We start from the raw sequence: 14,330 nt of genomic DNA, 5'->3' as shown, positions 1-14,330 counted from the left end.
GTCAGAGGGTCAGTGCTGAGGGAGTGCCGCACTGTCAGAGGGTCAGTACTGAGGGAGTGCCGCACTGTCAGAGGATCAGTACTGAGGGAGTGCCGCACTGTCAGAGGGTCAGTACTGAGGGAGTGCTGCACTGTCAGAGGGTCAGTACTGAGGGAGTGCCGCACTGTCAGAGGGTCAGTGCTGAGGGAGTGCCGCACTGTCAGAGGGTCAGTGCTGAGGGAGTGCCGCACTGTCAGAGGGTCAGTACTGAGGGAGTGCCGCACTGTCAGAGGGTCAGTGCTGAGGGAGTGCTGCACTGTCAGAGGGTCAGTGCTGAGGGAGTGCTGCACTGTCAGAGGGTCAGTGCTGAGGGAGTGCCGCACTGTCAGAGGGTCAGTGCTGAGGGAGTGCCGCACTGTCAGAGGGTCAGTGCTGAGGGAGTGCCGCACTGTCAGAGGGTCAGTGCTGAGGGAGTGCTGCACTGTCAGAGGGTCAGTACTGAGGGAGTGCCGCACTGTCAGAGGGTCAGTGCTGAGGGAGTGCCGCACTGTCAGAGGGTCAGTGCTGAGGGAGTGCCGCACTGTCAGAGGGTCAGTGCTGAGGGAGTGCTGCACTGTCAGAGGGTCAGTGCTGAGGGAGTGCCGCACTGTCAGAGGGTCAGTGCTGAGGGAGTGCCGCACTGTCAGAGGGTCAGTGCTGAGGGAGTGCCGCACTGTCAGAGGGTCAGTGCTGAGGGAGTGCCGCACTGTCAGCGGGTCAGTGCTGAGGGAGTGCTGCACTGTCAGAGGGTCAGTGCTGAGGGAGTGCCGCACTGTCAGCGGGCTCCCTCGCTGGTTATACTAATTGCAGTGTAACTGTTGGAAACAGGGCAGAGGGGATTCTCCCCTGTACTGTCAGGATTTACCCTCCACCCCCAGCCTGGTTACCTGGGTGAATACAGATGCCCCCATATTGAGTAGGAGGTTAATACATTGCAGTCTCTCCTCCAGCTGTGTGTGTAACTCTGCCGGGATCGCCACCACCCTCTGCTCCATCTCCCTCACTTTCCTCACCGTGGCATTGTGAGATTTCACAGCGCAGTGTAAAGCTGTCAGACCTCGGAGACACAAGACAGAGCGATTAGTCACTCAATCCTCCCTCTGCGCTGGACAAACATCCCGTCCCTGTGTGGGGGAATCACAGACCCCCGTCCCATCCCCGTGTGGGGGAATCACAGACCCCCGTCCCAACACCGTGTGGGGGAATCACAGACCCCCGTCCCGTCACCGTGTGGGGGAATCACAGACCCCCCCGTCCCGTCACCATGTGGGGGAATCACAGACCCCCGTCCCATCCCCGTGTGGGGGAATCACAGACCCCCGTCCCGTCACCGTGTGTGGGAATCACAGACCCCCGTCCCGTCACCGTGTGGGGGAATCACAGACCCCCGTCCCATCCCCGTGTGGGGGAATCACAGACCCCCGTCCCATCCCCGTGTGGGGGAATCACAGACCCCCGTCCCGTCACCGTGTGGGGGAATCACAGACCCCCCCGTCCCGTCACCGTGTGGGGGAATCACAGACCCCCCCGTCCCGTCACCGTGTGGGGGAATCACAGACCCCCGTCCCGTCACCGTGTGGGGGAGTCACAGACCCCCGTCCCATCACCGTGTGGGGGAATCACAGACCCCCGTCCCGTCACCGTGTGGGGGAATCACAGACCCCCGTCCCGTCACCGTGCGGGGGAATCCCAGACCCCCCCGTCCCGTCACCGTGTGGGGGAATCACAGATCCCCGTCCCGTCACCGTGTGGGGGAATCACAGACCCCGTCCCGTCACAGTGTGGGGGAATCACAGACCCCCCCGTCCCGTCACCGTGTGGGGGAATCACAGACCCCCGTCCCGTCACCGTGCGGGGGAATCCCAGACCCCCCCGTCCCATCCCCGTGTGGGGGAATCACAGACCCCCGTCCCATCACCGTGTGGGGGAATCACAGACCCCCGTCCCATCACCGTGAGGGGGAATCACAGACCCCCCCGTCCCATTCCCGTGTGGGGGAATCACAGACCCCCGTCCCGTCACCGTGTGGGGGAATCACAGACCCCCCCGTCCCGTCACCGTGTGGGGGAATCACAGACCCCCGTCCCGTCACCGTGTGGGAGAGTCACAGACCCCCGTCCCAACACCGTGTGGGGGAATCACAGACCCCCGTCCCATCCCCGTGTGGGGGAATCACAGACCCCCGTCCCGTCACCGTGTGTGGGAATCACAGACCCCCGTCCCGTCACCGTGTGGGGGAATCACAGACCCCCGTCCCATCCCCGTGTGGGGGAATCACAGACCCCCGTCCCATCACCGTGTGGGGGAATCACAGACCCCCGTCCCGTCACCGTGTGGGGGAATCACAGACCCCCCCGTCCCATCACCGTGTGGGGGAATCACAGACCCCCGTCCCGTCACCGTGTGGGGGAGTCACAGACCCCCGTCCCATCACCGTGTGGGGGAATCACAGACCCCCGTCCCGTCACCGTGCGGGGGAATCACAGACCCCCCCGTCCCGTCACCGTGTGGGGGAATCACAGACCCCCGTCCCGTCACCGTGTGGGGGAATCACAGACCCCCGTCCCGTCACCGTGCGGGGGAATCCCAGACCCCCCCGTCCCATCCCCGTGTGGGGGAATCACAGACCCCCGTCCCATCACCGTGAGGGGGAATCACAGACCCCCCCGTCCCGTCACCGTGTGGGGGAATCACAGACCCCCGTCCCGTCACCGTGTGGGGGAATCACAGACCCCCGTCCCGTCACCGTGCGGGGGAATCCCAGACCCCCCCGTCCCATCCCCGTGTGGGGGAATCACAGACCCCCGTCCCATCACCGTGTGGGGGAATCCCAGACCCCCCCGTCCCATCACCGTGTGGGGGAATCACAGACCCCCGTCCCATCACCGTGAGGGGGAATCACAGACCCCCCCGTCCCATTCCCGTGTGGGGGAATCACAGACCCCCGTCCCGTCACCGTGTGGGGGAATCACAGACCCCCCCGTCCCGTCACCGTGTGGGGGAATCACAGACCCCCGTCCCGTCACCGTGTGGGAGAGTCACAGACCCCCGTCCCGTCACCGTGTGGGGGAATCACAGACCCCCGTCCCGTCACCGTGTGGGGGAATCACAGACCCCCCCGTCCCGTCACCGTGTGGGGGAATCACAGACCCCCCCGTCCCGTCACCGTGTGGGGGAATCACAGACCCCCGTCCCGTCACCGTGTGGGGGAGTCACAGACCCCCGTCCCGTCACCGTGTGGGGGAATCACAGACCCCCCTGTCCCGTCACCGTGTGGGGGAATCACAGACCCCCGTCCCATCACCGTGTGGGGGAATCACAGACCCCCGTCCCGTCACCGTGTGGGGGAGTCACAGACCCCCGTCCCGTCACCGTGTGGGGGAATCACAGACCCCCGTCCCGTCACCGTGCGGGGGAATCCCAGACCCCCCCGTCCCGTCACCGTGTGGGGGAATCACAGATCCCCGTCCCGTCACCGTGTGGGGGAATCACAGACCCCCGTCCCGTCACCGTGCGGGGGAATCCCAGACCCCCCCGTCCCGTCACCGTGTGGGGGAATCACAGACCCCCCCGTCCCGTCACCGTGTGGGGGAATCACAGACCCCCCTGTCCCGTCACCGTGTGGGGGAGTCACAGACCCCCCCGTCCCATCCCCGTGTGGGGGAATCACAGACCCCCCCGTCCCGTCACCGTGTGGGGGAATCACAGACCCTCCCGTCCCGTCACCGTGTGGGGGAATCACAGACCCCCCATCCCGTCACCATGTGGGGGAATCACAGACCCCCGTCCCATCACCGTGTGGGGGAATCACAGACCCCCGTCCCGTCACCGTGTGGGGGAATCACAGACCCCCGTCCCATCACCGTGTGGGAGAATCACAGACCCCCGTCCCGTCACCATGTGGGGGAATCACAGACCCCCCCGTCCCATCACCGTGTGGGGGAACCACAGACCCCCCGTCCCGTCCCCGTGTGGGGGAATCACAGACCCCCGTCCCATCCCCGTGTGGGGGAATCACAGACCCCCGTCCCATCACCGTGTGGGGGAATCACAGACCCCCGTCCCATCCCCGTGTGGGGGAATCACAGACCCCCGTCCCGTCCCCGTGTGGGGGAATCACAGACCCCCGTCCCATCCCCGTGTGGGGGAATCACAGACCCCCCCGTCCCATCCCCGTGTGGGGGAATCACAGACCACCGTCCCGTCCCCGTGTGGGGGAATCACAGACCCCCGTCCCGTCACCGTGTGGGGGAATCACAGACCCCCGTCCCATCACCGTGTGGGGGAATCACAGACCCCCGTCCCAACACCGTGAGGGGGAATCACAGACCCCCGTCCCATCACCGTGTGGGGGAATCACAGACCCCCCCGTCCCGTCACCGTGTGGGGGTATCACAGACCCCCGTCCCGTCCCCGTGTGGGGGAATCACAGACCCCCGTCCCAACACCGTGAGGGGGAATCACAGACCCCCGTCCCATCACCTTGTGGGGGAATCACAGACCCCCCCGTCCCGTCACCGTGTGGGGGTATCACAGACCCCCGTCCCGTCCCCGTGTGGGGGAATCACAGACCCCCCCCGTCCCATCACCGTGTGGGGGAATCACAGACCCCCCCATCCCGTCACCGTGTGGGGGAATCACAGACCCCCGTCCCGTCCCCGTGTGGGGGAATCACAGACCCCCGTCCCGTCCCCGTGTGGGGGAATCACAGACCCCCGTCCCGTCACCGTGTGGGGGAATCACAGACCCCCGTCCCGTCACCGTGTGGGGGAATCACAGACCCCCCCGTCCCGTCACCGTGTGGGGGAATCAGAGACCCCCCCGTCCCGTCACCGTGTGGGGGAATCACAGACCCCCGTCCCGTCACCGTGTGGGGGAATCACAGACCCCCGTCCCGTCCCCGTGTGGGGGAATCACAGACCCCCGTCCCGTCCCCGTGTGGGGGAATCACAGACCCCCCCGTCCCGTCCCCGTGTGGGGGAATCACAGACCCCCCTGTCCCATCACCGTGTGGGGGAATCACAGACCCCCCCGTCCCGTCCCCGTGTGGGGGAATCACAGACCCCCCCGTCCCGTCACCGTGTGGGGGAATCACAGACCCCCGTCCCGTCACCGTGTGGGGGAATCACAGACCCCCCCGTCCCATCACCGTGTGGGGGAATCACAGACCCCCCCGTCCCGTCACCGTGTGGGGGAATCACAGACCCCCCCGTCCCGTCACCGTGTGGGGGAATCACAGACCCCCGTCCCGTCACCGTGTGGGGGAATCACAGACCCCCCCGTCCCGTCCCCGTGTGGGGGAATCACAGACCCCCCCGTCCCATCACCGTGTGGGGGAATCACAGACCCCCGTCCCATCACCGTGTGGGGGAATCACAGACCCCCGTCCCATCACCGTGTGGGGGAATCACAGACCCCCGTCCTGTCACCGTGTGGGGGAATCACCGACCCCCCCGTCCCGTCACCGTGTGGGGGAATCACAGACCCCCGTCCCGTCACCGTGTGGGGGAATCACAGACCCCCCCGTCCCGTCCCCGTGTGGGGTAATCACAGACCCCCCCGTCCCATCACCGTGTGGGGGAATCACAGACCCCCCCGTCCCGTCCCCGTGTGGGGGAATCACAGACCCCCCCGTCCCGTCACCGTGTGGGGGAATCACAGACCCCCGTCCCGTCCCCGTGTGGGGGAATCACAGACACCCCGTCCCGTCCCCGTGTGGGGGAATCACAGACCCCCCCGTCCCATCACCGTGTGGGGGAATCACAGACCCCCCCGTCCCATCCCCGTGTGGGGGAATCACAGACCCCCCCTTCCCATCCCCGTGTGGGGGAATCACAGACCCCCGTCCCATCACCGTGTGGGGGAATCACAGACCCCCGTCCCATCACCGTGTGGGGGAATCACAGACCCCCCCGTCACCGTGTGGGGGAATCACAGACCCCCGTCCTGTCACCGTGTGGGGGTATCACAGACCCCCGTCCCGTCACCGTGTGGGGGTATCACAGACCCCCGTCCCGTCACCGTGTGGGGGTATCACAGACCCCCGTCCCGTCACCGTGTGGGGGAATCACAGACCCCCGTCCCGTCACCGTGTGGGGGAATCACAGACCCCCCGTCCCGTCACCGTGTGGGGGAATCACAGACCCCCCCGTCCCGTCACCGTGTGGGGGTATCACAGACCCCCATCCCATCACCGTGTGGGGGAATCACAGACCCCCGTCCCGTCACCGTGTGGGGGAATCACAGACCCCCGTCCCATCACCGTGTGGGGGAATCACAGACCCCCCCGTCCCATCACCGTGTGGGGGAATCACAGACCCCCGTCCCATCACCGTGTGGGGGAATCACAGACCCCCCCGTCCCATCACCGTGTGGGGGAATCACAGACCCCCCGTCCCGTCCCCGTGTGGGGGAATCACAGACCCCCCCGTCCCGTCACCGTGTGGGGGAATCACAGACCCCCGTCACATCACCGTGTGGGGGAATCACAGACCCCCCCGTCCCGTCACCGTGTGGGGGAATCACAGACCCCCCCGTCCCATCACCGTGTGGGGGAATCACAGACCCCCCCGTCCTGTCACCGTGTGGGGGAATCACAGACCCCCCCGTCCCGTCACCGTGTGGGGGAATCACAGACCCCCGTCCCATCACCGTGTGGGGGAATCACAGACCCCCCCGTCCCATCACCGTGTGGGGGAATCACAGACCCCCGTCCCGTCACCGTGTGGGGGAATCACAGACCCCCCCGTCCCGTCACCGTGTGGGGGAATCACAGACCCCCGTCCCGTCACCGTGTGGGGGAATCACAGACCCCCGTCCCGTCACCGTGTGGGGGAGTCACAGACCCCCGTCCCGTCACCGTGTGGGGGAATCACAGACCCCCGTCCCGTCACCGTGCGGGGGAATCCCAGACCCCCCCGTCCCGTCACCGTGTGGGGGAATCACAGATCCCCGTCCCGTCACCGTGTGGGGGAATCACAGACCCCCGTCCCGTCACCGTGCGGGGGAATCCCAGACCCCCCCGTCCCGTCACCGTGTGGGGGAATCACAGATCCCCGTCCCGTCACCGTGTGGGGGAATCACAGACCCCCGTCCCGTCACCGTGCGGGGGAATCCCAGACCCCCCCGTCCCGTCACCGTGTGGGGGAGTCACAGACCCCCCCGTCCCATCCCCGTGTGGGGGAATCACAGACCCCCCCGTCCCGTCACCGTGTGGGGGAATCACAGACCCTCCCGTCCCGTCACCGTGTGGGGGAATCACAGACCCCCCATCCCGTCACCATGTGGGGGAATCACAGACCCCCGTCCCATCACCGTGTGGGGGAATCACAGACCCCCGTCCCGTCACCGTGTGGGGGAATCACAGACCCCCGTCCCATCACCGTGTGGGAGAATCACAGACCCCCGTCCCGTCACCATGTGGGGGAATCACAGACCCCCCCGTCCCATCACCGTGTGGGGGAACCACAGACCCCCCGTCCCGTCCCCGTGTGGGGGAATCACAGACCCCCGTCCCATCCCCGTGTGGGGGAATCACAGACCCCCGTCCCATCACCGTGTGGGGGAATCACAGACCCCCGTCCCATCCCCGTGTGGGGGAATCACAGACCCCCGTCCCGTCCCCGTGTGGGGGAATCACAGACCCCCGTCCCATCCCCGTGTGGGGGAATCACAGACCCCCCCGTCCCATCCCCGTGTGGGGGAATCACAGACCACCGTCCCGTCCCCGTGTGGGGGAATCACAGACCCCCGTCCCGTCACCGTGTGGGGGAATCACAGACCCCCGTCCCATCACCGTGTGGGGGAATCACAGACCCCCGTCCCAACACCGTGAGGGGGAATCACAGACCCCCGTCCCATCACCGTGTGGGGGAATCACAGACCCCCCCGTCCCGTCACCGTGTGGGGGTATCACAGACCCCCGTCCCGTCCCCGTGTGGGGGAATCACAGACCCCCGTCCCAACACCGTGAGGGGGAATCACAGACCCCCGTCCCATCACCTTGTGGGGGAATCACAGACCCCCCCGTCCCGTCACCGTGTGGGGGTATCACAGACCCCCGTCCCGTCCCCGTGTGGGGGAATCACAGACCCCCCCCGTCCCATCACCGTGTGGGGGAATCACAGACCCCCCCATCCCGTCACCGTGTGGGGGAATCACAGACCCCCGTCCCGTCCCCGTGTGGGGGAATCACAGACCCCCGTCCCGTCCCCGTGTGGGGGAATCACAGACCCCCGTCCCGTCACCGTGTGGGGGAATCACAGACCCCCGTCCCGTCACCGTGTGGGGGAATCACAGACCCCCGTCCCGTCACCGTGTGGGGGAATCAGAGACCCCCCCCGTCCCGTCACCGTGTGGGGGAATCACAGACCCCCGTCCCGTCACCGTGTGGGGGAATCACAGACCCCCGTCCCGTCCCCGTGTGGGGGAATCACAGACCCCCGTCCCGTCCCCGTGTGGGGGAATCACAGACCCCCCCGTCCCGTCCCCGTGTGGGGGAATCACAGACCCCCCTGTCCCATCACCGTGTGGGGGAATCACAGACCCCCCCGTCCCGTCCCCGTGTGGGGGAATCACAGACCCCCCCGTCCCGTCACCGTGTGGGGGAATCACAGACCCCCGTCCCGTCACCGTGTGGGGGAATCACAGACCCCCCCGTCCCATCACCGTGTGGGGGAATCACAGACCCCCCCGTCCCGTCACCGTGTGGGGGAATCACAGACCCCCCCGTCCCGTCACCGTGTGGGGGAATCACAGACCCCCGTCCCGTCACCGTGTGGGGGAATCACAGACCCCCCCGTCCCGTCCCCGTGTGGGGGAATCACAGACCCCCCCGTCCCATCACCGTGTGGGGGAATCACAGACCCCCGTCCCATCACCGTGTGGGGGAATCACAGACCCCCGTCCCATCACCGTGTGGGGGAATCACAGACCCCCGTCCTGTCACCGTGTGGGGGAATCACCGACCCCCCCGTCCCGTCACCGTGTGGGGGAATCACAGACCCCCGTCCCGTCACCGTGTGGGGGAATCACAGACCCCCCCGTCCCGTCCCCGTGTGGGGTAATCACAGACCCCCCCGTCCCATCACCGTGTGGGGGAATCACAGACCCCCCCGTCCCGTCCCCGTGTGGGGGAATCACAGACCCCCCCGTCCCGTCACCGTGTGGGGGAATCACAGACCCCCGTCCCGTCCCCGTGTGGGGGAATCACAGACACCCCGTCCCGTCCCCGTGTGGGGGAATCACAGACCCCCCCGTCCCATCACCGTGTGGGGGAATCACAGACCCCCCCGTCCCATCCCCGTGTGGGGGAATCACAGACCCCCCCTTCCCATCCCCGTGTGGGGGAATCACAGACCCCCGTCCCATCACCGTGTGGGGGAATCACAGACCCCCGTCCCATCACCGTGTGGGGGAATCACAGACCCCCGTCCTGTCACCGTGTGGGGGTATCACAGACCCCCGTCCCGTCACCGTGTGGGGGTATCACAGACCCCCGTCCCGTCACCGTGTGGGGGTATCACAGACCCCCGTCCCGTCACCGTGTGGGGGAATCACAGACCCCCGTCCCGTCACCGTGTGGGGGAATCACAGACCCCCGTCCCGTCACCGTGTGGGGGAATCACAGACCCCCGTCCCGTCACCGTGTGGGGGAATCACAGACCCCCCCGTCCCGTCACCGTGTGGGGGTATCACAGACCCCCATCCCATCACCGTGTGGGGGAATCACAGACCCCCGTCCCGTCACCGTGTGGGGGAATCACAGACCCCCGTCCCATCACCGTGTGGGGGAATCACAGACCCCCCCGTCCCATCACCGTGTGGGGGAATCACAGACCCCCGTCCCATCACCGTGTGGGGGAATCACAGACCCCCCCGTCCCATCACCGTGTGGGGGAATCACAGACCCCCCGTCCCGTCCCCGTGTGGGGGAATCACAGACCCCCCCGTCCCGTCACCGTGTGGGGGAATCACAGACCCCCGTCACATCACCGTGTGGGGGAATCACAGACCCCCCCGTCCCGTCACCGTGTGGGGGAATCACAGACCCCCCCGTCCCATCACCGTGTGGGGGAATCACAGACCCCCCCGTCCTGTCACCGTGTGGGGGAATCACAGACCCCCCCGTCCCATCACCGTGTGGGGGAATCACAGACCCCCCCGTCCCGTCACCGTGTGGGGGAATCACAGACCCCCGTCCCGTCACCGTGTGGGGGAATCACAGACCCCCCCGTCCCGTCACCGTGTGGGGGAATCACAGACCCCCGTCCCGTCACCGTGTGGGGGAATCACAGACCCCCGTCCCATCACCGTGTGGGGGAATCACAGACCCCCGTCCCGTCCCCGTGTGGGGGAATCACAGACCCCCCCGTCCCATCACCGTGTGGGGGAATCACAGACCCCCGTCCCGTCACCGTGCGGGGGAATCACAGACCCCCGTCCCATCACCGTGCGGGGGAATCACAGACCCCCCCGTCCCATTACCGGGTGGGGAAATCCCCCGGATGCCATGGGTTGGTCACGTATTTGAGACAGAGACAGAAAATCACCTTCAAAGTTCCGAGCTTCAATGTTCACAATGACACCGCTCCACAGAACAGCCTGAGAGAAAAAACAGCACGGGGTTAGATACAGAGTAAAGCTCCCTCTACACTGTCCCCATCAAACACTCCCAGTACAGGTACAGCACGGGGTTAGATACAGAGTAAAGCTCCCTCTACACTGTCCCCATCAAACACTCCCAGGACAGGTACAGCACGGGGTTAGATACAGAGTAAAGCTCCCTCTACACTGTCCCCATCAAACACTCCCAGTACAGGTACAGCACGGGGTTAGATACAGAGTAAAGCTCCCTCTACACTGTCCCCATCAAACACTCCCAGGACAGGTACAGCACGGGGTTAGATACAGAGTCAAGCTCCCTCTCCACTGTCCCCATCAAACACTCCCAGGACAGGTACAGCATGGGGTTAGATACAGAGTAAAGCTCCCTCGACACTGTCCCCATCAAACACTCCCAGGACAGGTACAGCACGGGGTTACATACAGAGTAAAGCTCCCTCTATACTGTCCCCATCAAACACTCCCAGGACAGGTACAGCACGGGGTTAGATACAGAGTAAAGCTCCCTCTACACTGTCCCCATCAAACACTCCCAGGACAGGTACAGCACGGGGTTAGATACAGAGTAAAGCTCCCTCTGCACTGTCCCCATCAAACACTCCCAGGACAGGTACAGCACGGGGTTAGATACAGAGTAAAGCTCCCTCGACACTGTTCCCCATCAAACACTCCCAGGACAGGTACAGCACGGGGTTAGATACAGAGTAAAGCTCCCTCTACACTGTCCCCCATCAAACACTCCCGGGACAGGTACAGCACGGGGTTAGATACAGAGTAAATCTCCCTCGACACTGTCCCCCATCAAACACTCCCAGGACAGGTACAGCACGGGGTTAGATACAGAGTAAAGCTCCCTCGACACTGTCCCCATCAAACACTCCCAGGACAGGTACAGCACGGGGTTAGATACAGAGTAAAGCTCCCTCTACACTGTCCCCCATCAAACACTCCCAGGACAGGTACAGCACGGGGTTAGATACAGAGTAAAGCTCCCTCTACACTGTCCCCCATCAAACACTCCCAGGACAGGTACAGCACGGGGTTAGATACAGAGTAAAGCTCCCTCTACACTGTCCCCATCAAACACTCCCAGGACAGGTACAGCACGGGGTTAGATACAGAGTAAAGCTCCCTCGACACTGTCCCCATCAAACACTCCCAGGACAGGTACAGCACGGGGTTAGATACAGAGTAAAGCTCCCTCTACACTGTCCCCCATCAAACACTCCCAGTTCAGGTATAGCACGGGGTTAGATACAGAGTAAAGCTCCCTCTACACTGTCCCCCATCAAACACTCCCAGGACAGGTACAGCACGGGGTTAGATACAGAGTAAAGCTCCCTCTACACTGTCCCCATCAAACACTCCCAGGACAGGTCCAGCACGGGGTTAGATACAGAGTAAAGCTCCCTCTACACTGTCCCCATCAAACACTCCCAGGACAGGTACAGCACGGGGTTAGATACAGAGTGAATGATGTTAATTTTCGGGTTCCTGTACCTGTAGAATTCTGGGATATCCGTATGTCGCGGACAGGTGCAGCGAGTTTTGTCCTTTGAAATCTGCAGCTTTGACATCAGCTCCGAGTTCAATGAGATCGGAAACAACTCCGGCCTGATTGGCTGTTACAGCGACCAGGAGGGGGGTCTGGGGGAGAGGGAGAACCCACAACTGGTTAATGCAGCATAACGCACACCCCTGTGTCCCCCAACACACACCCACCCTCCCCTGAACCCCCCAACACACCCCCACCCTCCCCTGAACACGCCAACACACACCCACCCTCCCCTGAACCCCCAACACACCCCCACCCTCCCCTGAACCCCCCAACACACACCCACCCTCCCCTGAACCCCCCAACACACCCCCACCCTCCCCTGAACACCCCAACACACCCCCACCCTCCCCTGAACCCCCCAACACACACCCACCCTCCCCTGAACCCCCCAACACACACCCACCCTCCCCTGAACCCCCCAACACACCCCCACCCTCCCCTGAACCCCCCAACACACACCCACCCTCCCCTGAACCCCCCAACACACCCCCACCCTCCCCTGAACACCCCAACACACACCCACCCTCCCCTGAACCCCCCAACACACCCCCACCCTCCCCTGAACACCCCAACACACATCCACCCTCCCCTGAACCCCCCAACACACCCCCACCCTACCCTGAACCCCCCAACACACCCCCACCCTCCGCATACCCCCCAAACTTACCCCACCCTCCCCTGTACCCCCCAACATACACCCACCCTCCCCATACCCCCCAAACCTACCCCATCCTCCCCTGTACCCCCCAACACACACCCACCCTCCCCATACCCCCCAAACCTACCCCATCCTCCCCTGTACCCCCCAAACTCCCCCACCCTCCGCATACCCCCCAAACCTACCCCACCCTCCCCTGTACCCCCCAACGCACACACACCCTCCCCATACCCCCCAAACCTACCCCATCCTCCCCTGTACCGCCCAACACACCCCCACCCTCCCCATACCCCCCAAACCTACCACATCCTCCCCTGTACCCCCCAACACACACCCACCCTCCCCATACCCCCCAAACCTACCCCATCCTCCCCTGTACCCCCCAACACACCCCCACCCTCCCCATACCCCCCAAACCTACCCCACCCTCCCCTGTACCCCCCAAACCCACCCCACCCTCCCCTGAACCCCCCAACACACCCCCACCCTCCCCTGTAGCCCCCAACACCCCCCCACTCTCCCCTGTAGCCGCCAACACACCCCACCCTCCCCTGTACCCCCCAAACCCACCCCACCCTCCCCTGTACCCCCCAACACACCCCCACCCTCCCCATACCCCCAAACCTACCCCATCCTCCCCTGTACCCCCCAACACACCCCCACCCTCCGCATACCCCCCAAACATACCCCACCCTCCCCAGTACCCCCCAACACACCCCCAGCCTCCCCTGTACCCCCCAACACACCCCCACCCTCCCCTGTAGCCCCCAACACACCCCACCCTCCCCTGTACCCCCCAGCACACCCCTACCCTCCCCTGTACCCCGAACACACCCCCACCCTCCCCTGTACCCCCAACACACCCCCACCCTCCCCTGTACCCCCCAACACACCCCCACCCTCCCCTGTACCCCCCAACACACCCCCACCCTCCACTGAACCCCCCAACACTCCCCCACCCTCCCCATAGCCCCGAAACACACCCCACCCTCCCCACACCCCCCAGACCTACCCCACCCTCCCCTGTACCCCACAACACACCCCCACCCTCCCCAGTACCCCCCAACACACCCCCACCCTCCCCTGTACCCCCCAACACACCCCCAACCTCCCCTGTACCCCCAACACCCCCCCACCCTCCCCTGTACCCCCAACACACCCCCACCCTCCCCTGTACCCCCCAACACACCCCCACCCTCCCCTGTACCCCCAAACCCACCCCACCCTCCCCTGTACCCCCAACACACCCCCACCCTCCCCTGTACCCCCCAACACACCCCCATCCTCCCCTGCACCCCCAAACACACCCCACCCTCCCCTGCACCCAACAAACCCCCACCCTCCCCTGTACCCAACAAACCCCCACCCTCTCCTGTACCCCCAAACCCACCCCACCCTCCCCTGTATCCCCAAACCATCCCACCCTCCCCTGTACCCCCCAACACACCCCCACCCTCCCTTGCACCCCCAAAC

The 14,330-nt window shown here is 65.1% G+C and overlaps 1 protein-coding gene across 1 annotated transcript in view; it reads right to left on the bottom strand.

Moving 5' to 3' along the window:
- Window positions 1–905: 905 nt before the first annotated feature.
- The window catches only part of LOC144490768 (NF-kappa-B inhibitor delta-like), a gene marked incomplete at both ends in the record, with an annotated part of 16,330 nt that continues 2,905 nt past the window's right edge, over window positions 906–14,330 (bottom strand). The window contains 3 exons of the mRNA XM_078208473.1: window positions 906–1,075; window positions 10,569–10,620; window positions 12,142–12,288. Coding sequence (XP_078064599.1) covers window positions 906–1,075; window positions 10,569–10,620; window positions 12,142–12,288 — 369 coding nt within the window. The remainder of the gene's footprint in view (window positions 1,076–10,568; window positions 10,621–12,141; window positions 12,289–14,330) is intronic.

The sequence above is a fragment of the Mustelus asterias genome, unplaced genomic scaffold, assembly GCF_964213995.1.
Source record: "Mustelus asterias unplaced genomic scaffold, sMusAst1.hap1.1 HAP1_SCAFFOLD_3768, whole genome shotgun sequence".
Lineage (NCBI taxonomy): Eukaryota > Metazoa > Chordata > Chondrichthyes > Carcharhiniformes > Triakidae > Mustelus > Mustelus asterias.
This window is presented reverse-complemented; position numbering and strand designations above follow the sequence as displayed.